The sequence below is a fragment of the Clupea harengus genome, chromosome 17 (genome assembly GCF_900700415.2).
Source record: "Clupea harengus chromosome 17, Ch_v2.0.2, whole genome shotgun sequence".
Lineage (NCBI taxonomy): Eukaryota > Metazoa > Chordata > Actinopteri > Clupeiformes > Clupeidae > Clupea > Clupea harengus.
The window spans coordinates 7,702,453-7,726,665 of NC_045168.1; the positions used below are offsets into that span (position 1 = coordinate 7,702,453).

At 39.4% G+C, this 24,213-nt stretch overlaps 1 protein-coding gene across 1 annotated transcript; it reads right to left on the minus strand.

The window, feature by feature from the left end:
* Positions 1-2,545: 2,545 nt before the first annotated feature.
* LOC105889285 (myosin-7-like) lies at positions 2,546-15,368 on the minus strand. The gene is made up of 38 exons (XM_031584059.2): positions 15,350-15,368; positions 14,686-14,895; positions 14,304-14,447; positions 14,051-14,207; positions 13,842-13,869; positions 13,641-13,746; positions 13,458-13,550; positions 13,282-13,345; positions 13,096-13,194; positions 12,904-13,007; positions 12,480-12,618; positions 12,089-12,207; positions 11,828-11,977; positions 11,571-11,741; positions 11,022-11,331; positions 10,657-10,730; positions 10,281-10,486; positions 10,073-10,196; positions 9,835-9,971; positions 8,107-8,362; positions 7,721-7,963; positions 7,462-7,638; positions 7,224-7,369; positions 7,010-7,100; positions 6,538-6,927; positions 6,314-6,440; positions 6,104-6,222; positions 5,757-5,953; positions 5,473-5,656; positions 5,225-5,390; positions 5,015-5,139; positions 4,600-4,908; positions 4,308-4,511; positions 3,928-4,224; positions 3,726-3,830; positions 3,519-3,614; positions 3,301-3,435; positions 2,546-2,654 (listed from the first exon to the last, which is right to left on the minus strand). The coding sequence occupies exons 2-38, from the start codon at positions 14,884-14,886 to the stop codon at positions 2,634-2,636; spliced, it is 5,814 nt and encodes a 1,937-aa protein (XP_031439919.1). The 5' UTR covers positions 14,887-14,895; positions 15,350-15,368; the 3' UTR covers positions 2,546-2,633.
* Positions 15,369-24,213: the final 8,845 nt, after the last annotated feature.

The following is a 24,213-nucleotide window of genomic DNA, read 5'->3' on the forward strand; positions in this document are numbered from 1 at the left end:
ATAGGGGAGTGAAGAGTATATGTAGGGACGTGCCAGGTGTGTGTGATTTGGAGAAGTGAAATGAAGTGCAGCTGGGAGAGTGGACGTGACTGATGAGTTGGATGTAATGCAGCTGTGAGAGTGTGCTGAAGGGGGCGTGGCCGGAGCGGATGTCAGCGCAGATGTGAAAACGTTGTGTTCCTAAACACTCTTCAGTTACATTGAGTTTATACAAATTTCTAAGGGGTTCCAATAATTGTGGCACATGTGATTTTGTTTAAAATAATTTCTTCATTGGATTTTTTCAGTGTAAGATTAAGCTAATTCACCAAGAGGTGAATGTCTTATAGCCGTCTTTACTCATCTTTATCAGGAGTGCCAGTAATTGTGGACGGGTCTATATATATAATTTAGCCCTACAATAAATGCGATTTTCACATTTTGTCATTTGATTGTGTCATTAGGAAATGCATAATTCAGCATTAGTTCAGCATTTTATTTTTCACAGGAAACATTACTGTAGAGTTATTGAAACCTCAGAAGGGCACTGAGGGGTTGGGTCTGAATGTTAAGGATGCATAAAGATGGATCCTTGTGAAAGGAATTCATTTTTATCCCAAATATCTGAGACTCAGTCTGAAGTATGAACAACCAAAAATTCAGGTTTAAGCTTGAACAATGCCGGCCAACCACTGTGAGAAAGAGACTTGCCCAGAGCTTCACCTAAGCTTATCTGATTTTCCATTTGAAGGAATGTCTGCTAAATAAACTGAGTTTAAGGGGTGTTACCATCTACGCATGAGGTCTTGGAGACACAAGTCTCTGAGTCATTTGCTGACACATTCAATACACTCCCTCAGGATAACTCTTCTCAAAACAGAAATGATTACATTCTAACTTAAGTCCCAAATAAAAGTAACAATTATAACTAGGTATAAGATACATTGAATTATTGACTATGGCATATACTTATTAAACTAAATCTTAAATGTCGGTCCCTTCATTTGATACAGCACCATGTCACCTTAGTCCCTGAGAAATGGTTCATATAGTATTGCATAGCATTTTTGCGTGAACTGGGTACGTGCTTCAATGTACCATGGATTGAATGACTGATGTGGGAAGACATTCTTTAAATGTGTTCGTACAATTTCATTACCTCTGTCTTTCTTCGTTGACAACAATTGCTAGCATTGCTTGTGTCCTTTTGTGTGTACAAGATTCTTGCCATGTTGTTTTTCTAGTTTTATTTTAAGAGATTGTAATGTAAACATGTCTTGTAACAACACTGTGGTGAGGTTATGATACTATAGTCCTTTTATTGACTAGTCAACAATAGTAATTTTATTGCGTAACTGTCAAACTAATATTTTTTTTACAGTACCTTGCTCTTTATGATTGGTTAGATGTCAGTAGAAGTGTGAGCTGTGAATTGTGAATGGGTGTGTGTCTTTGTGCCACTCGACATGGTTTAGCAATAGTCTATAATTCAGTCAAATATTATGTCTGTAGTCAGACCATCATTACATGTTTTGGACATTTATGGACATGTATTTTATCACATGATTATCTGTATTAGATATGTGTTCTGTAGAACACTTTATACATGTATACTTTGCCAACTCTTCACAGCCTCTGAAGAACCCACCCTCCTGTTCTGATGACCAGTCCAAACTCCTCCCCCATGGCTCCAGGTCTGTGCTTCACTGTGAGAGCTGAGATTTCTAAATTTCTATACTCTGTTTAAAGTGATGCACTCTTCTCACTAAATTAGTTAAGCTTTGTTGTCATGTTTTCACTGTAGGGGATGTTCACGTGATGAAGACAGAAGATGAGGTTAAGTCCATTTAAATTGTTCAGGTGAACTAATAGACATATCTATTGTCTACTGTCTTGACTACCCTTTTTCTGTATCTCAGTCACATGATATTTCCCCTGTAGTACTAGTGGAGATGAATTGTTGTACAGTAGAAGGTGATTCATTCAGTAGATACACAGAAGTCATTAGGGACACCGTGTTTTACATAGTTGAGTGTTTCTCAACCTCTAGCATTATTTTTCTGGATATGTAAAGAAGTGAGGTACTTCAGTGCCATGTTTTACAGTACTCAGTTTTAAGGTAATCTTTTCAGCACCCAGTACGACGAAAGAACATTATAAGTTATGTTGAAAGTAACGATTCTTCTGTGATTTTCTGAGATTTTCGGGGCAACTTTGTTCAGTCCCCAAGTTAGTTAGTCCAGCCTCTCCAACTTCTCATCCTTGCACACCAACAATATATTCCCACACACAAATGCAACTGACTGGCCTTCATCAAAATTCACAGTTCTGTTAGTAACATGTACATAATGCATTTTTACATTTTTCAAAAACAAGCTTTTGGATACATACTTCTACCAATGTGCCAACTGCCTTCCGCTGGCTCATTATCTGCTTGCTTTTATAGTTAATTTAGCTTGCTTTGAAGCAAAAATGTATTATTTGATGGATTTTCTTCAATAACTAATCAGGTGGTAGCATACACTGAAATATGACAACCAGATTGATATTTTTGACACGCATTTTATTAAATCTACCATAACACAGCACCGCTAAAAGGACAACTGAATCACTGTAAGGCAGGCATGCTCTTTGGAAAGGTCCAAGTCAGAGCTTCACTCTTCAACAGGACCTTTCTGCAAGGGAAAGAAAATATATAAATATCAAACAAAAAATGTACTGTTCAACAAATATGTATCTTAATCGGACAAACAGGTTATCAAGGTGAATTGCTGCCCACTAGTTTTGGTTGTGATTGGCTGAAAAGCTGCTGGTAGCAAGAACATAGATATGTGATTTCTCTTGTCAGATAAAAGGTTATGCCTCAGGTTAGAGTGAGAGCTTTCGCATTATTGGCCGAGGGGTCATCATTGATTAATGAATGATTTTTTTGCCATCTCTAACATCAGAAAGGCTTATTTAAGTACTGTTAAGGACTTTAATGTCCTATAAATAATGAGACTTCAGAACTGATTTTACAGTTTATATAGAAATAAATCTCATGATCACATGATTTGACAGTGTCGTAAAAAACCTAATTTGGGTTTTGTAGACTTTGATGGCTTTACTTTGCTTGCATGCTGATGGCCATGATCACTGAAGATTTACATGCAAACTCAAAACAGACAGACTCTGTTGTTCTAGGTGGTGTGAATTGCTTGGCCATTCTAGTGTTAACCATAGACCCATGTGCTTTGTAAGCAGATACTTGCCGTGCAATATAAATTGATTTTTACCATGAAAAACATTGATAGTAGATTTTATGTTAGTGTGTAAATTTACCTTGCCACCTGCATCACGGCTCTTGGTTCTCATCTTGTTGACCTGAGACTCAGCAATATCAGCTCTCTCCTCAGCCTCATCCAGCTCATGCTGTAGCTTGCGGAACTTGCCCAAGCTGCCGTTGGCCAGTTCCTCCTGAAAAACATAATTAGTCACGGAATTAGGTAAAAGATCCCTGTATGTATGAATGAAATTAGTGGGAATTATGGGAAACTTACAGCCTCTTCTGATGTTCTCTTGTAGGACTTGACCTTCATCTGCAGTTTGTCCACTAGATCCTGGAGACGATGCAGATTCTTCTTGTCTTCTTCAGTCTGTAAAGGAAGAGGTTAGTACACTTCACTTTGTATTACTGTTTATCTATGTGATGTGAGGGAGAGACACACCAAGACATTTTTCCAGACATTTTATGAAATAAAACTTACCTGGTAGGTGAGCTCCTTGATGCGTCTCTCATATTTGCGGATCCCCTTGACAGAATCAGTGGCCTTCCGTTGTTCAATCTCAACCTCATTTTCAAGCTCCCTCATCTATGTAGACACATGAACCAAACGTCAAAACTATATTATGAAAAGATATCCTTACTGAACAAGGCTTGATCTCAAATCAGTAAAATAGAGCAATCACCCTGGACTCTAGCTTCTGGATCTGCTTCTTGCCACCCTTCATGGCGATCTGCTCAGCTTCATCCAGACGGTGCTGCAGGTCCTTGATGGTCTGCTCCATGTTCTTCTTCATGCGCTCCATGTGAGCACTGGTGTCCTGCTCCTTCTTCAGCTCCTCTGCCATCATGGCAGCATCAGTGATGGCCTTCTTGGCTTTTTCCTCAGCATTCCTGCACTCCTGCACAGCCTCCTCTACTTCATTCTGCAGCTGAGATGTATCAGCCTCCAGCTTCTTTTTCTGGTTCAGCAAGCTGGTGTTCTATGTGGGAAGACAAAAATGTTCATGATAGTCTGTGTGGCATTATGAATTAGTCAGAAGAACCACCATGTTTTGGATTTTACCTGAGAGTGCAGCAGCTGCACCCTCTCGCTGACGTCCAGCAGCTCCTGTTCAGCCAGTTTCCGGCCTCTCTCAGTCTGCTCCACCAGGGACCTCAGCTCATCCAGTTCAGCCTGCAGTAGATTGTTGCGTCTCTCCACAATTGCAGTGTTCTCTTTGAGATCATCGTTAGCACGGACAGCTTCATCCAGATGAAGCTGAGAGTCCTACAATGGATACATTTTAGAAATCGTAAATGTACATGGACATATTTGCATCTACAGTTATGACCGACGTTATATACTGCTTTTTAACCTTTAGATGCCCGTGGAGACCCTTGAGCTGCTTTTGGGCCTCAGATGCCTGCCTGTTGGCCTGGCTGAGTTGGATCTCCATCTCATTGAGGTCTCCCTCCATTTTCTTCTTCAGCCTGAGAGCCTCATTCCTGCTGCGAGTCTCAGACTCCAGGGAGCTCTGCAGGGTATCCACCACTCTCTGCTGATTCCTCTTGGCCTGCTCCATCTCCTCATCCTTCTCAGTAAGTTTACGTTCAATATCAGCTTTGACCTGGTTAAACTCCAGCTGAGCTCTAAGGATCTTACCCTCCTCATGCTCTAGAGTACCCTGTTGAAATATATAAGCACATTATTATATACACATAGAACATTCCTTAGCAATTCTAAGAAACAGTCCCAGTATTACTGACCATTTATTTTTATTTTTAACATACCTCTGCCTCCTCTAAAGCAGTTTGAATCTCTGCCTTTTCTTGCTCAAGTTGCTTCCTGACCTTTTCAAGTTCATGAATGCTCTTGCCAGTCTCACCAAGTTGCTCAGTGATATCAGATATTTCCTCTATGGGGTAAACAAAACTGTGTTCACATATGTTCAAATACATCACTGTTCATGCACATGGCTGTGATTTCTTGTCTTTACAGACCTTGGAGGTTTTTGTTCTCCCTCTTCATGGTCTCCAGGTGATCCAGAGATTCCTCATAGGAGTTCTTGAGTTTGAAGAGCTCAGTGCCAAGAGATCTGGCCTCTTTCTGGGAGCTCTCCAGCTCAGTCTGAGCTTCTTCATACTTCTGCTTCCACTCCGCTAGGACCTGATCAAATTGAAATATGGAGCATGAGTTTTCATGCGATATTACATGAAGTGTTGGAAGTTAGGAGAAATGGGTTAGTTACCTTGTCAAAGTTTCTTTGCTTCTTGTCCAGGGCAGCAGCAGCAGCATTGGATCTCTCCACATCTACCATGAGATCTTCAATCTCATTCTGTAGTCTATGCTTAGTTTTCTCCAGGGAGGAGCATTTAGCATTAACAGCCTCCACAGCTTCCTCTGCATCTTGCAGACGCTGAGCCAGCTTTTTCCTGAGTAAGAATAGATCGAAAGTGTGCATTATGATGGTACTAGCCATGTTTAGTCTTTGATATTAAACAGTTCATACAGCGTCAGGTCAGGGGGCCTTACTTGGCATCTTCCAGCTCCTCAGTCCTTTGGACAGCATCAGTCTCGTACTTGGTTCTCCACTGAGCCACCTCAGAGTTGGCCTTGGAGAGACTGCGCTGCAGCTCAGCCTTGGCCTCCTGCTCCTCCTCAAACTGCTCCCTTAGGAGGTCAGCATCATGGCGAGCAGACTGCACTGCATGGGCTAGCGCATTCTTAGCCTGGGAAAAATGTATCATAGAAGTAGCCAATCATTTAACAATACATTTTTTCAACAGTAGAAATGAATACATTCATATTTACCTTAAATTATGCTGTAACAGTATGTTCATCATTCATGTAATTCATGTTATAGTATGTTTTCTAAACACCTTGATTTCTTCCTCCAGTTGTCTTTTAAGGTCTTCAACCTGTTGAGTGTAGGATTGTTTGCCTCTAGTTAGCTGAGAGACAAGAGAATCCTTCTCTTCAAGTTGCCGGGAAAGCTCCCCTGTTTGATTGAGACATGATAGTTAGTCATGATAGCTTGTCATGAGAGTGTTAATGTTTAAACATGTTATGTCAGTGTAACTGTTATGTACCATTTTCAGTTTGAAGCTTAGCTTTCTGCATAGAAAAATCATTGATGCCGCGCTGGGCTTCTTCATACTTTGTCCTATATTCAGTCATCTGATCCTCCAAGGTCCTGCACATTTTCTCCAAGTTTCCCTGAAAAAAGAAAATTGTTCATGAAAATAGAAAGGTCAAAAACATCTGGAGTCTTGATATGTAAACACTATTGTTCATGAAAGTTTTCATACTTTACCTTGGCTTTGGAAACCTGCTCCATGTTGGAGACAACATCATCCAGCTCCAGACGGAGTTCACTCTTCTCCTTCTCAAGCTTTTGTTTCACTCTCTGAAGGTTGTCAATCTGTTCGCCAAGGTCAGCTACACTGTCTGCCTGCTTCTTCCTCAGTGTGGCAGCGGTGGCCTCATGCTGCAGAGTAGACTCTTCAAGGTCTCTGCGCAACTTCTGGAACTCAGCCTCCCTCTTCTTGTTCATCTCAATCTGGGCAGCAGTGGCACCTCCAGCCTCCTCCAGCCTCTCACTGATCTCCTCCAGCTCTCTGGACAAGTCTGCCCGCTGCTTCTCCACTTTGGCCCTGGCAGCTCTCTCAGCCTCCAGCTCCTCTTCTAGCTCCTCAATTCTGGCCTTTTTTCAAGAAAACATGTATCGGTTCAAATTAAATGTCCTATTGTATACTCAGTTTTTATACTAATTGTTTCCTCTGTACCTGAAGTTCCTTCAGTTTCTTTTGGAGCTGTGCTCCCATAGCTTGCTCATCTTCAATCTTGCTGGTAAGCTGGCTCATATCAAAGTCTTTCCTGTGGTAAAAAAGAACAGATTTCATTGTCTTTACAGTAATCATAATAGTTTGTTTTTTGGAATATTTATTAATGAAATAAAATGGTTTTGGTTTTGTCTCATGTGTCATCCAGAAAACATACTTTTTCATCCTTTCCTCTAGCTGCTGTTTATCATTCTCTAGGTCCATCACATTTTCCTGGGTCAACTTTAAGTCACCCTCAAGCTTCCTCTTAGCTCTCTCCAGATCCATCCTTAGCTTCTTTTCCTGTTCCAGGGAGCCCTCAAGCTGAAAAAGAGTAGGACAGGAATTTGTTTTTCATTTTTTAGACACCACTGCAATAAACAAATATTTGAATAAGGTGATAACTAGACACACACATCATCAACTTGCTGCTCCAGCTTGGCTTTGGCCTTAGTCAGAGTGTTGACTTTGTCCTCCTCACTCTGAAGGTCATCCAGCGTTTGCTGATGAGCCTCCTGTAGAGCTTTCTTCTCTTTGGTCAGCTTGGCAATGATTTCATCAAGAGCTGCCATCTCCTCAGTCAGGTTTTTAACCTAAATGAATAGAAGGAATGAAAACATCTTAGCATAGGGAGTTCCCTTACCATCACCTTGCACCTATTTCACATGCACTGACCTTATTCTCAGTGGCATGTTTCTCTTTCTCCACTTTAGCCAGTGTTAGCTCCAGATCATCAATGTCCTTCTTGAGCTCAGAGCACTCATCCTCCAACTTCCTCTTCTTAGCAGTCAGCTCTGCATTCATCTCTTCCTCATCTTCCAGTCTCTCAGTCAGCTCTTTGCTTTTGGCCTCAAGCTGGATCTTGCTCTTGATCAGACCCTCACAACGTTCCTCAGCATCACAAAGACTATCTTGTTCCTGTGAAGAGTAATTGATTGCTGTAGGTGAAAATGGCCATGGCAGCTTAATGCTCATTTTACAAATATTTCCTTCATCTATATGTCAAACAAATGTATCGTTTAAAGCAATTGTTATAAACACTGAATATAAGCTTTACTCACAGTCTGAACTGTAAGTTGCAGGTCATTCTTCTCTTGGAGAATAGAAACCATTTTCTCTTCCAGCTCTTTCCTACGAGCCTCAGATTTAGCATAGGCCTCCTTCAGTTTCAGGAATTCGTCCTTCATGTTGGCCATTTCTTTCTCAGATTCAGCTGATTTCAACAGGGGCTTGATCTTGAAGTACATCTTCATCCAGGGCCAATTCTTGACACCCATGAATGCACGGACATTCCACTGAATCACGAGTAGGGCATCCCTTAACATTTTGAAGGGAAAAAAAGTCATATCGTGTGTGCAACAAACAGGAGATTGTAACAGAATAGGGTTGATTTGAGTTATTGTCATTATATGGCCATTCTCTCATCTGAGCGCAGGAAGAAATGTGATAGGCATATTTTGGTGAATTGTAGCTCCCGTACAACATGTAGCACATGTTCACATTCAAGTTTACCATCGGCTCAACCTTTGTATCCATATACTGTATTTATAGTAGTTTTTGAGTGTGCATTGACTTTAGCATCAGCAATTTCAGCAATTCTCTGTTCACATGAATCACAACATTTATTTTTGTACAATAAAACTGGAAGGAAAGGAAAGGCCATTTAGCCAAAAAAAGAAATGTCAAATTCTCCACATACATTTCATACTTGATAAGAAGGAGAGCTTCTTGGGAACTGAATGCTGAATGCAACACTTTTCAATTTAAAAGGCTCTGTCTGCATTGTGAAGAAATGTGTTGGAAGATGGTTAAGAGTGATTCCCTGCTGTGTGATCAAGCAAAGGGAGTTGATCTTAAATCTTATATATTGCAAATATTTTCTCCAAATGAATTCCCAACATCACACATTGATAATGAAAGTCTTATGACGATTACATTTTTTTCATTAAAACAAACTTCAGGACGCGTATTAACAAAGCATTTGATCTTACCACTGAGAGTACTCCTAAGTTACACTTAACGTTTCTAACTGAAAGTTCTCTCTAAAAATCCTATTCCCAAAGCTGGCTGACGTCAAGTCATGGGCTTGCTTTCAATGACCTTGGTTATTGATTGATGAGTGACAGGTCTGTGCTGGTGATTAGGCATGCGCTTTAGGGCGTATTGCAAAGAAAGATGAATTCATCAGTAATAACGGAATACGCTACCCAACCGACTATCTTCTAGGAGTTGGTCTTAGTGAGTTATGAGTCCTCTTGACTGCTTCTTAGTTCTCCCAGGGTTAGGTGCTACTATTAGTGCTAAGGGGCTTTGTGAATTACTCTAAGAAAGTTGGAGTCCCAAAGTAGATATTGACATGGCCATTCTTTTGGGGAATTTCTTCTATATCGACAAGTTAGGAGCTTCTTTTAGCTTTAAGGTGCTTTGTGAATAAGGACCAAGGTCATTCTGTGGAAATGTCCTTTTGTTTGCCCCTTTAACACACTGTATGGTGTCAGCTAACTTAATGATACAGTATGTTCTTAGAACATTTATTCCTATTTGAGCCATCAGTTAGGCAATATTTGTTTTAAATCAACCATAATAAATTCCAAGAACCATGAGGGTTTTTGTCCCCACTATCATGTCATATTATATTTTTTCCAATTTTTGCAATAATGTTTACATGCAGTCATATATAGAAAAACAACATATGTAGAAAAACAAATGCATTATATGATATTTTCTAGAAGTGGACACTTCGGTAATATGACCCCCCCCCCCCCCATTTAATTAGTAAACCAATTTACCTGCGGTCAACAATCTTCTGGAATTCAACTCTTGCCAGTTTACTGCGACCATTTGATTGGATACCAGTCATGATGATAGTGAGCCTGTCGTCTCTCAGCTCCTCAAGGGCACCCAGGAGACCGGCTTTGAAGAACACCTTAAAATCAACCGCTTGGGCGTTTAGAGTTTCATTAGGCTTAACAAAACGTGCTAATTTAATATTGAAGGTGTGTATAGGAACATTATACAATGAAACACCTTAGTGTGTCCAAATCTGTACTGTTCATGGTCAATATCTAGAGATCCCAGCAGTTTCTCTGCCCCCTTCCTGCTGTCCATGAACTGTCCCTCAGGGATAGCAGCAGGATTCAGGATACGGTATCTGAAAAATAGTTAAATGGTCTGTTTGATATGTCCTCTTAATAATATCATATACTAGTCAGGACAAAACATTTACAGATTTTACCTCTGTTTGAAGTCTGGATACTGGATCCTGTTGGGGAAGCCCTTTCTGCAGATCCTGATGCCTTCCAGCACACCGTTACAGCGCAGCTGGTGCATGACCAAAGGATTCTCCATGGCCCCAGGAGTCTTGGTCTCATTGGGGATGATGCAGCGCACAAAGTGGGGGTGAGTCGACCTCAAGTTGGTCATCAGCTTGTTCAAGTTCTCCTGTTGTAAGATATTTTGTTATTATTATTATTTACTTAATGAGAGTTCAGAACAGCATGAGTATGTCTTTCACAGGTTTAGAACTATGATAATAAAACAGTAATCACTGACCCTGTGTACAATGCATAATGAACAGAAACATCATACATGAACTAGTAAGTCATACTGACCCTATGGAGAGCGGACACAGTCTGGAAGGAAGCACCTTTCTTCTTCTTACCAGCTTCCTTGCCCTTTGCAGCCTCTGCAGAAAAAGTATAAATGTCCGTAATTGAATACAGACTACAGCTTGGGGTTGAGGTTGGATTAGATTCCCGATGACCCTTATTTGTATGTGGACTGAAATTATTAAAATGTTGGATATTGGAAACCCTTGACTCTACCTCAGTTTTAACTTTTGCCAATGTTCTCTCTTTTTTTCATAATTGGCACTTGTGTGCTTGATTTTATGTTGATTGTCAGTCCTGGTTCCTCAATCTTGATTTTACATCTATATAATAATAGTTTTGTTTTCTGTAATGGATAAATAACTTACCATCATCAGAACCAGCATATCCAACAAAGAGTTGTCCCAGCATCTTCATTGATGACTTTTGATACAGTCCCACAACTGTCTCATTGAGTGGGTCCTTGTTTTTCACCAGCCAGTTGCAAATGTTATAATCAACAGTTCCAGCATAATGAACCAGGGAGAAATGGGACTCTGGTCTCCCTTTGACAAGCCTGGGCTTCTGGAAGCAGGCATTTTTGCCCAAGTGGTTGTCATAAAGCTTGGATTTAAATGTAGCATCACTGGCCTTGGGGAACATGCACTCCTCTTCAAGGATGGACATGATCCCCATGGGCTGTAGTATAAACAGACATAAGAAATATCAGATAATTGTTGGTGTGATTTTCTCTTAATAAATCTAGGTCTGAAATCACATTCATGCTCCTTAATAGCACACTCTAAGTTAATTTCGATAACAAATATGTTACTGTACTGCTCTAGGGAAGGGAACTGGAACTAGATCTTAAAATGTGTTAAAAATGACATTTTAACAATAATGTTAATTATACATACTACAACTATAGATTTACACACCTTTTCGATGAGTTCAATGCACGCCGCCAAGTCCATGCCGAAGTCAATGAAAACCCACACAATGCCCTCTTTCTTGTACTCCTCTTGCTCCAGCACAAACATGTGGTGGTTGAAGAACTGCTGCAGCTTCTCATTAGTGAAGTTGATGCATAGTTGCTCAAAGGTATTTAACTATAAAAAAGAAAGATGTGTTGTTGGCCTTTTATAGCATCAGGTTTCTTTTTTAACCAGATTTTTGTTTTGTCTTACAAACTCACATCAAAGATCTCAAATCCAGCAATATCCAGCACACCAATGAAGTACTGGCGAGCTTGTTTAGTGTCCAATTGGCTGTTGATTCTTATTACCATCCAGTTGAACATCTTCTCATATATTGACTTGGACAGGGCTCCAATGGCATAGTACACCTTCGAAATGAGTGGTTAATAATGGAAACGTACCTAATACATATATATGCAATATACTTATACTTAATTGACAAGGGTACAAAGTTCTGACAAAACTTGCATCTCTCCTACCTGTTGGACACTCTGTCCCTTGGTGACCCACTCATTTCCTACTTTGACCCTTGGGTTACATAAGGCCTTGATGACTTCAGCAGAGTTCAAGTTCATCAGATAACAAGCCTTGTCTATATCTGTTTTAAGAAACACATACTATATTACTACATACTGCAGTAGTATTACATTTATGCATTGATACATTTTATGAATACAATTTTGTGACCACGTTTTTTAGGGGAAGCTATCGGTCTAAACTTTCAATAGGAGTAGTTATATCATGATGTTTAGTAGCTAAAAAACAATCTTTTTCACAACCTTGGTTATTATTCAGTGTGGTCAGGTAAAATTGACTGTCAAGATACGGTGGTGCTTTTCATCATAATGAAGCAGTGTTTGGATAACATACCCTCAGTGCCATCAGCCTCTGCCTGCTCCTCTCTCTGCTTCTGCTTGAACTTCAAGTTGCCATAGTGCATGATGGAACCAGTCAGCTTGTAAATGCTAATCTTCTCTTCTGCAGTGAAGCCCAGCACATCAAAAGCATCCTGAAGCGTAAATAATAGAGTAAGTGGTGAAATCACACTCACTAGCTGTGTATATAACTATATGTACCCCAACATCACCCAGCGTCTTTGGGTACCTAGAAAAGTGCTATATAAGTTTAAAGTATTATTATTATTATTAACATAGTAATACTTCAAAAGGACAGGGACATTGCAGGGCTCCTACAGATGAAAACAGATCAGAACCAAATAGAAAAATTCTCCAATGTGTTTCTATCCAGCTGTCTTTCAGAAGACTAACTTAAAGACAACAGCAGCTTTACTCACATCAGTAGCCATCAGCTCATCACCATCATCAATGGATGCTACTGTGGTCTGTCCTTGGGAGATGAACTGATAGTCGTAGGGGTTGGTTGTGATGAGCAGCATGTCTAAAATGGAAGAATATGGTTCTCATCAGTTTCTTTCTCAGTAAGGGACATGTGATGTAATGTTATGTTAAAGTTTTGGAATTCTAACCCGGCAGTTCTGGTTTCCTCATAGAGAGGATCTGGTAGAAGATGTGATAATCTCTCTCAGCCTTGAGCTGGAAAGTCACCCGAGACTTCTCCAGGAGATCTGCCAAATGATGAGGAAATAAATGTTTTTCAGCATTTCGGGAATAATAGACTTTGATTTGATGTAGTTGAACTAAAGTTCACTCACATGTCTCAATGTCAGCAGAGGCCAGTTTGCCAGTTGCATGAAAATGGATTCTGATGAATTTACCCTGACAAAAACACGGAAATAATTTTTTTAGCCTTCATAATGCATTGTTGTGCATTGCTAGGATTTTATTTCCATTTCTTGAGTGAAGTTTGTCAATCCAAAGTTATACTTACAAATCTAGAGGAGTTGTCATTTCTGATGGTCTTTGCATTACCAAAGGCCTCCAGAGCAGGGTTACACTGGATGATTTGATCCTCCAGGGTTCCCTGAAGAGAAACACCTATCAGTGTCACTGCCATTATGATTATGGGGAATTTGCATTAAACACAGAAGAGGCACTGTCTCAATTCAACAACCTTTTTGTCATTCGGATCCTTCTTGCCTCCACCTACAGCAGCAATGCTGGCAAAGTACTGAATAACTCTCTTGGTGTTAACAGTCTTCCCAGCACCAGATTCTCCACTTAGAAAGAAGGGCAAGGAATTTAGTTTTTATGTTATTATTTTGTACCAGCACTTTATTCAGAAATGTAAACATCATTACTATAGTGTACTTACGTGATGAGGCAGGACTGATTCTCCCTGTCTAGACAAACAAAACAAACAAATTAATTTCATTTTATTTTCCTATCTTGTTTTTTTATATATCTTGTATGCGTATATGTAGTGATTATACCTAAAATATGAAATATCCTTTTTAAGTGTTTCTTAACTGATGTTTGTATACAACACTCAGATTTGATTTGAATATATGAAGACTTTTTTACCTGACAGCATGTATTGGTAGGCATTGTCAGAGATTGAGAAGATGTGAGGAGGAGCTTCAGTCCTCTTCTTGCCTCTGTAAGCCTCAACAACTTCCTGGTTGTACACTGGCAGCCACTTGTAGGGATTGACAGTCACACAGAACAACCCAGAGTAGGTCTGTACAAAGATACATAAGATTGATCATAATTTGTTTGAACATATCTAACATCTCCTGAGAAACTCCTGAGAAGACACACTTGTCATTGTACTCACGTAGATCATCCAGGCTGCATAACGCTCTTTGAGGTTAAACAGCACAGCAGGTTCGTGCAGGAAGGTTAACATCGCCATGTCCTCAATTTTGTCATACTTTGGTGGATTCTGGGGGTGGCAGTCTACATCTTTCACAGTGACAGTCTTTGAGAAGGAGTGAATATGTCAGTCATACAAATCTGTATTCATCATCGGAAGTCAAAAGTCTTGTGTTTTTCACAGGCCCACAATCATGGAAATCTACATATAATGATGAATATAGATGCATTTTGTAGTCTTTAGGTCTAAAAATGACAACATATGCGTATAAATAATCTCAAAACAGTCTAAAAGATTTGTTCAAATAAAATGTGAAAGAATACAGTAAAACGGATTTGTTTACCTTCTCATACTCAGTATCAATGGTGACTTTGTCCCCATCTCTGCTGACGACCATTCCCTTCACAAATTCAACCTCAGGATCCACCACGAAGCATGCCCTCTTAATGTCAAAGGGGCGAGTCTGGGCCTCCAGACGCTCCATATCTGATTTTCTCAGAAACGAAGCCGCCGGCCCAAACTCTGCCATCAGCGCGTCACCCATGGTTTAGTCCTTGATAATGTAAAAATATATAAATCTAAATATAAAATATAAAAATCACATCATAGACTAGCAAGCACAGCTATTTTATCAAAAAATATCTCAAGCCTGGCGACTGGATACTGGACAGCATGACTTTTGTTAAAGTGTGTAAATATGACCAACTTATCATTAGTCAGATAGTTCACAGTAAAATGGCATAATTCAATGTAAAATGGCATAATTCAAGACTTAAGTAAAGTTGATGGAGATAGAACAAGCACAGTTCAAGTCAGATCAACCACAGCAAGACACAGAGAATATCCATAAATGACTCATTATGTAGTTAAATATACTTTAGAATCACATTGAAATTACACATCAAGTATAGATACTGAGCTCAGATTTTAAGTAAGCTTAATGTAATGCTGAGTATACTGTATTACGAGGGGAGTATAGACACAAGTTTTAAAACCAACTACCATACCTTTGATGTTCACTGTCCTAACAATTACTCTGAAATGAAAAAGAAAATAAAGAGATTACCTATCAAGCCCTAAAATGTCATTATTAATTCTTAGCATTTGAATGATCAAAGAATCACAATGAACTGTTGGATCTTAAAGCTCTTAAAGTTTTAGGTAAATTATCATTTGATTACTCTGGTTTAACTTACCTGTGGGTAATGGGATGATAACCTGGAGTGTGAGAAGCTACAACTCCCTGGTATATATACAAAAAGCGGCCCTCTTATAAGGGCCGTGGCAGAAATAGACACCTGTTGCACCCCAGTTAGGTTTGAATGGAAAGGTGGGGGCAATTGGGTCATTCAGTACTGTTAAAGGTACAGTAAACAATTGTCTTTGGACCTATACAGTAATGAGGATTTAGAACAATGAAAAGGTCATGTATCATAATATTTTTTGGAATTCTCTACCTCTTTAGTATTTTTGTGACAGGTTTTCATGCATTTCTTTAGAGCTTTCAGGACATATTTGGTGAGGGTGATGGGGAACAACATCAGTGGGGAAGGAGGTCCAATCCATAAAAGGAGGCAAAGTGGGTCATTCAGTACTGTTAAAGGTAAAGTAAATAATTGTTTTTGCCAAGAAATAAACTGCTTCTGGACCTTTACTGTACTGATGATTTAGAAGGAGCAATGAAAAGGTCATGTATCGTAATATTTCTTTGTATTCTGTACCTCTTTATTATTAGTTTGACAGGATTTTCATGCATTTCTTTAGAGTTTTCAGTGTCTGTTTGTTGAGGGTGATGGGGAACAACATCAGTGGGAAAGGACATCCATAATTATTCTGTCAACTCCCCAATCCATAAAAGGAAAATGTTACACCGAGCTGTCCTTACTTCATCAGTTGCCAATTGATTAAATATAGGACCTCGGATGACACACATGGTTCACAAGAAATCTGAATGAAGAATTGCCCATATTTGTATGTAAGACTGATCAGTCTTTTATAGGAAAGTTAGTACACAGAATGTTATGAAGTTCAATCTGCATTAAAAAAACAGTGATGTTTTTGTGTTTTTGTAAAGCATCTCTGCCCTAAAAGATGGACATTGTAAGTCTGCAAGTGAACTTTATGGAGCATTGCTCCTTCTGAAATTCTTCAGGTGTTGTTTATGAGTGTTCTCTGGTAGACACAGGTGCTAACCTGTCCTATAACAAAGCCTAGCTGGTGTCTGTGTTGTTCCAGCAAAGGTTAAGGTCAGTCAGCTGCCATCAGATGAAAAAGCATCAATTTGCCCTGTCCCCTTGACACATCATTGATTCCTTAGTCTTCTCACTTAAGCAGAAAGATAGCACTGTGAGATTCCTGCAGAGTGTCTGTCTTTGATTGAGAAGGGCAGCATGTTGCACCACTTCCATTAATGTTGCCTCAGTGCTGAAGGGAGACGTCTGAAGGTTAAGTTTGTGTGCTAACGGCATCAGTTACTCACAGCTTAAAGACATGGTCCTGTCCTGTAAGTAAGGCCATTCTAAGAAGCTGGGGTGTTAATCAGTCTGTGAGAAGAGCTGAGGAGACTCCATAAGGTGTCAGAGAATTGTTTGAGTGCAAGTGATAATCTTTTCAGGACAGTTGAAATTCGTGTAGGATACCTACTCTAACCACATTTAGGCTGTCACTAATTTACAGGAAGTTTACAGGCAGAGACTCTGATGTGGAATTACACAGAACACTGTGAGTAAACAGGGATGCTCAGTCTCTATGGATGGCCTGTACCTGACAAGTATCTCTACTTGATATCAAAGGTGTGTCGAATTTTTAAGTGATTAAGCAAGTACCGGTAGTGCTGTTGGGATGCATTTTTGCACCTTTGGATATTGGACCAGGATGAACACTCTGGGAGTTACTAGGCTTCTGTGTAGGCTTCTGGGTAATACACAAGGTCATCCTCTGTATTTGGACATTTTTCATATAATATCATATAATAACATGTGGGGTGTACGTGATACAGAGTGAGTATGGAACTAATAAGGAAATAATGTGAAATGCTGCACACACACACATATGGTAACATTTAAAAAGGAATCGCAAGCATAGATTACAGCTACTATGAGAAGCGAATCAAGGCATAGTCAAGGTCAGTCAGCTGCCAGATTAAAGTGGTGAAGGTGAAAGACTAAATAGAATGTTACAATGTACATATTTATGTGAAATGTGTTCCAGTAGGTGCCAGTATTCTCTCTTGACCTGCATATAGTCATAAATAACATCTGCTATTAGAAGCGAACCGAGGAAAAGCCAAGGTCAGTCAGCTGCCAGCTGGTAGTCACACTTCACATTGTCCCATCCTGCCAGTGCAGTATTGTTAATATGCCTTCAGACTTCAAAGATAGCCCTGTAAAATATCTGCTTGCTGCCTTCCTTTGACTGATAAGAACAGCTTGTATAGTTCACTGAACTTGTTCCAGTTGTGTAGACCCATCATACACTATTGACTCCTTTGGTCCAAGGTCACCATTTGCAATGGCCATTTGCGTTAAACTCTTACATTTAGAAGGGTAACACAATAGTGGAAGTAACATAAATGTGACCTGGTTAAGTATAGACAGCTAAAGAAACAGGTCGAGGGAAACAACAAGGTCCAAGTAGCATTGATGAGTGCTAAGACATCTTTCATTAACATCTTCACACGTAGTACCTTAGTTTGATCCATTAATTACCTATAGAGTGTTAGGTACCTGTAGTATAATACAGGTGAAATGGCTGGATGTTTTATTGACCAACACACTGTTACGTCTGATTTGTGTCATGATAAGGATTTAAACCTTTTGAACTTTTGATTTCAACCATTTTTTTAAACCTTGGTCACTTGGTTACTTGTAAATGTTATTTGTTAATTGTAAATAACTTAGAGGAAACTGTCATAACATTTGGATGGAAGTTGCAGGATCAGATCAGAATGTTCTTGGTACATTTTTAATTTTAATTGTATTGAATGGCAAAGTTATTAATTTCATGGTTATGATTATAATTATGAAAATGAACTCAAGGACCCTCTTCATAGAAAAATATAATTCAGTTCTTTGGCTATTTTAATATTTCTTATTTCTTGTTGTATGCTATAAGCTGAGGTATATGAGGGAAAGTCATGACAATGAATTCAGAATAAGCAGATGAACTATGAAGCCCACTTAAGGGTATGTTTGGGGGTTGTAGACATCTCAGGTTGCTTGTATGGTGACACCTGATTCTCTGCTCCGTCTTGTTTACTCTGCATGGTTTCCTTGCCATTGTCCTTGAGGACAAAGATAACCTGTGAAATTCCTGCTGAGTGCCTCTGTCTGATTGAGGAGACAGCTTGTGAGGAGCACTGATGTTCTAAGTGATGATACATGTGTCAAGGTCATCTCATCTCAGCTGTTCAGTTGAAACTCCTCCTTCAATAGCATTACAGTATTAACCTCCTCCTTTGCCTTGGACAACTTGCAGTCATTGCAGTGCCCACAGCTATCTATATGTATTACCCTTGTGTTATAGTTTTGTAAAGTCTGAAGATACTTCATTCGTTTTCCTTCAGGGCTTTTGTACAGGATGCTCTTACTCCTATTCTACAAGGTGATTATGATTGTGATTCATTTTGTGTAGATTAATGTTTTCTTTCATTGTACTTACATTAAAGTTTGGATCCCTGTTCAGAGAGGCAAGACATCTAGGACTTCCCAGCAAGGATAATGTTGAAGTGGTGATTTATTTTAAAAGTTGTAAGTGTTCTTGAACCTACTAAATATTGGTCAGTTATGTGTGTAAAGTAGAATAGAGATATTTGGATTGGAAAACCACAGATGGCCAGCTTCCACTTGTAATTACTCATTGGGTGTGGGTTAGGTGCTGGTTTATGGTGCTGTCATGGCAAAAAGTGACCGGGTGCCAAAAAGAGCCCGGGTGATGTAATATTGGCTTTCGAACGACTCTTGAGTGACAGTTGCTATACCAACGTTAGCATTACGTCACCCGGGCTCTTTTTGGAAGTCAGACAACCTCAATAACGCAATTTACCCCAGAGCATCTCGCATTATACTTCGCTACCTGAGACCAGCTTGCCTGTATTTTACCTGCAATAAACCAAGCAAAACAACCATGTGCTTGATGTTTGACTGTGTTAGGAAAGTTGTTGACTCACAACTTTGTTATAGTGTCAAAGTAAGTACATTTCAACTGGTTTCGCCGCTAGCATCTCGTTAGCGATTAGCAATTCCTCCGTTAGCTGGGGCACATTATTTTGCTTAGTGTTTAGCTAGCAAGCTAGTATGAACAAGCACCGTACCGTATATTATTTAAGATGTGAGCAAATTAACTGGCTGGCCTGCTAAAAAGGTAGATGAACAAGCACCGTATATTATTTAAGATGTTAGCAAATTAACTGGCTGGCTTGCTAAAACGGTAGCAAGCCAAGTAAACAAGCACCGTATATCAGTATATTTTCTCCTTGTTATAAAAACGAATTTCTACTCTAAACAATTTCAATTAAAATGCAAATGATGATGTAAACGGCTAAAATGGAACACTTTATTTACCGGGTAAAAATTTGTTTAGCCACAATATATAGCGATTAAAAAAGTAGTATTGACTGCAAATGTTGATGTACAGGATACCGGCAGGTGTAGCTAAAACGGAATACTTAATAGTTTTAGGCACAATATTAAGTGACTAACAAGTAGCTGATGGCTTTCGAACGACTCTTGAGACTGACCAAAAAGTGCCCGGGTTACGTAGTGTCCGGATTACGTAATGCAAGCGTTGGTATAGCAACTGTCACTCAAGAGTCGTTCGAAAGCCAATATTACATCACCCGGGCTCTTTTTGGCACCCGGTCACTTTTTGCCATGACAGCGCCCCTAACACACATTCCGGGACTGCACTGTACCATGTGTTGATCTTCCCACCCTCCTGCTGGGACTCTTTTCTCTATCCTCTGTCTCTCTGGCTTTCTCCCTGTGCTTTTCCATGCCAGGGTGAAACTAGGGACAGGGAAAATAATTTAAGAGCGCTAAGTGAGATATTGCATTGGACAATGATTTCTTTGACATGTTTGAGCTTATTTGAATGGTCTCAGTTTGAGTGGTAGAGGCCTCGGTCCTACAGCTGCATAGATTAGTCTTCCCATGGATTTCAGAGACAGGTTGTTAGGTAATCTCTCTCTGGAGAGGGCAAACCCCATCTTTGGGCGAGAACCCCCTCCATTTGTCTGTTTAAATGTGTGATCCTCATCACTAGATACCACTGTCCATGTGGTTCATTATTATACCAGATGTATGACTAAATGGCTACTGAAAGGGAAGATAGTCAAAGGACTTGGAGCATTCTGTAAACAGAGTCTCCTGCACTGCACTCTATGTGTGTAGTCATTTTCTGAGCAGCCAGGTATGTTCATATTCTCTGAGTGAAGAGGGATATAAGACATTCACCTCTTGGTGAATTAGTTTAATCTCACAAAAATGAGAAAAACTTTTAACTCTGGTAAATGTATTCTTAGGAAAACAGTCCCATATTAATACAAACATGTTTCGTATGTTTCTTTTATACTTGTAGCCTTAGATTATTCACCTTATACTCGTTGAAAATGTAACTGTATTAGTAACTTGTACCTGACTAAATACATTGTTAATCTCTGACCCACTGTGGCCTCTCCAGAAATTCTTAACTAGCGAAGTATTCGTAGATAATGATGTTTCCGCAGTGGCTGGCTAAGATTAGTTTCAAACCAAAAGCAATGGAAAGTGCAAGTCTGGAAGATACTGGCTAAATCAACTGGGCTAGACACGCTACAGCAGAACTGTTCATTGTATTATACAGCGGTGGATTGCCGACCAGCCTCTGCACTGAATCGAATGATTATACAGAGACGTACAGCAGCCTGGCGCCCGTCCCTGAACCAAGTCGATCGAACAAGCTGCAAAGCCCCGTAACAGCATTAAAGCCTTTGAGGTAGTATCCAGAACTAGAAACAGGTTGTGTCCGTGGAATATGTCAAGATAAAAAATTGCCCGTGGCAAAATCCTGTGCGACACTATTCCTAGAAGAAACTGGTTATTAAAAAGTAAGAGGGGTATTCATAAAACAGACTATAGGTATCCAAAGAAATTACCGTAGGTCAGCCTACCAAAACGGGTAGCAATCTACATTAAAAGCCAGGAGCTAAGGCTGAGTTCCTAATTGAGTGGAGTCAGACTAATTAAAATGGAGTCAGATTAATTATGGTCGTACTAAGAAGGGCGCTTTAATAAATAAGCATGTTTTCAGCAAAGCGTAGAGAGACAAACACGCTAAAACCTTTGGATACCCATTCCGCCATTGGTTTGGGAGATGTGTCTTACATGTGTTTGTACCCCCTCTACTTTCAAATAATAGAGCATGTTTTTAGTTAGAGTACCAGAGATCAAAAAATTAGGGCTGTGAAATGATTACAATTTTTAATCAGATTAATCACAGGTTTCTGTGGATTAATCATGATTAATCACACATTTTCTCGGTATATTTTTGTGAGAACAAAAAGATTTATGACAAAAGACAGATATATACATTTAACATGTTTTTCTTTTTTTTATTCATAAAAAAAAACAATGGCGCTGCAACTCAGCAGTTCTTTACCAGTTATCTTTGCTATTCCATATGGAACATTAATATAATCTTCATCCTAAACAGAATTTGGGCTTCTAAGCCATTGTATGGTTGAATAAAACATTTTTCTTTTCTTTTTAAATCAAACAGAAATTATTTGGGCTTCTTAGCCATTGTTTTTATAGGATGTTTGAACATTTTTCTCTTTTTTGTCAAACAACCATTAACCACACCATGACACAATCTAATGCCTCTAAATGCCCTTTTACAGTATTGCGTGCACTGTCTATCCCTATAGTGGTCGTTTTGTCTTCAATTGCCCAGTTGCTTGCAACAGTTTGGAACTGTTGTGCACATGCCTCTGCAAAGTGGAGCTCTTTTGTTTTCATGCACGTTAGTGTAAACGACTTTAACTTCCATTCGTCGGTGATTAGATGTGCAGTTAAACCCAGGTGGTTATCGTTACTTACAGAAGTCCAGTGATCCCCTGTCAGCGCCTGATGTTTCGTAGCAGCCAAGTCATTTTCCTTTTTTTTCTTTTCAGCTTCATACAGCTCGTGGATTTTTGTCATTATTGTGCGACTTTGCGGTGCTTTGATACTCGAATCCCCCGTTGCCTCTCGCACAACTTCGGTGAACCCCTCGTCTTCAACAATATTAATCGGTCTACAGCTTTTTGCAATCCATTTGGCAACTGTGCTAGTCAACTTGTCACAGGCACACTTAATGAGGGGCCTACGTTGTTCAGTGAGGGTGGTTTGGCGCATTCCACTTTAACTCCCCTCGCCGACCAACGCATGCATCGCGTTGAGGTGGTACTTATTGCTACGGTGAAACGATAACGTCTTCCCGCAGAGTGTGCATATCACTTTGGTTTTATTGAATGTTCCATCTTTGGTTTTTTTTAAACACGAACTTCCCATTACAGCGGCGACTAATGCAGATTGGGCGGAATTGTGGGTATATTTGGAAGCTCATTTTGCGCATGCGTTAAATGCGTTAAAAAAATGAACTAATTAATCCTGTAATTTAATCATAACGCGTTAACGCGTTATTTTTCACAGCTCTACAAAAAATGCATCCTGAAAGGTTCCATTGCAAAAAAATGAACAAGACAAGAAACATTAATTTCTGAAAAAACAAGAAACATTAGTCAATGACTTATGGTCCTATTTGACCAGTACACAACCTAATACCTAAGCAATGAGTTACTTTTAAACAGTCCATCTGAGTGTACTGTTAAAACTGTTTTTGTTTTTCTTTTACCTCAGCCCTAACTTGCCAGTTATTGTAGTGCACTGCAACATGAAGAATATAATAGTTTGTGCATGTGGACTTTTAAGGACAACCTCACTCCTCCAGCGCCACACCACCTCACCCCATTCCCATCCTCATGCTGTCAGCTGTTCACTCTTAACTCCTCCTTTAATTGAACAGCGGCCAGTCTTGTCTGTTACTTTTTGCCACATGTTGAAGAAATCTTTAGTTTTGTAGCTAAATCTATATATAAATCTTCCTTTGTATTTTTATTTTTGATTATGTTACTACTTTTGGATAATATGGATAATTTATGCTACTTTTTGGATATTGACCTAGGTAAGCACCCCTTGGTCTTTTTGTTACATTTCAGTCAACCCTTTGGGATTTTTTTTGCCTCTTCCCGTCCTCTTCACTGTGTGTAATGTATTAATATGGGAACTGTTTTCCTAAGAATACATTTACCAGAGTTAAATGTTTTTCTCATTTTTGTGAGATTAAACTAATTCACCAAGAGGTGAATGTCTTATATCCCTCTTTACTCATCTTGACCAGGGGTGCCAGTAATTGTGGACTGGTCTGTATATATAATATAGGCCTACAATAAATGCCATTTTCAAATTTTTTCGTTTGATTGTGTCATTAGGAGATGCATAATTCAGCATTAGTTCAGCATTTTATTTTTTGCAGGAAACATTACTGTAGAGTTATTGAAACCTCAGAAGGGCACTGAGGGGTTGGGTCTGAATGTTAAGGATGCATAAAGATGGATCCTTGATACAGCACCATGTCTCCTTAGCCCCTGAGAAATGGTTAATATAGTATAGCATAGCATGTTTTTCCCTGTGACTAGTCTTTCAGTTACTGGTACATTTTTGTGTTAACTGGGTACGTGCTTCAATGTACCATGGATTGAATGACTGATGTGGAAAGACATCCCTTAAATTTGTTCGTACAATTTCATTACTTCTATGTCTTTCTTCATTGACAACAATTGCAATTATTGCTT

What these genes read in the sequence shown, in the direction of transcription:
- LOC105889285 (XM_031584059.2), bottom strand. Translation starts at nt 14,886, where the DNA reads ATGGGTGACGCGCTGATGGCAGAGTTTGGGCCGGCGGCTTCGTTTCTG. An exon ending in TTGATACTGAGTATGAGAAG is followed by an intron (nt 14,448 to 14,685) that starts GTAAACAAATCC and finishes TCCTTCTCAAAG; the next exon opens with ACTGTCACTGTGAAAGATGT. An exon ending in TAAGCTTCAAACTGAAAATG is followed by an intron (nt 6,223 to 6,313) that starts GTACATAACAGT and finishes TCAATCAAACAG; the next exon opens with GGGAGCTTTCCCGGCAACTT.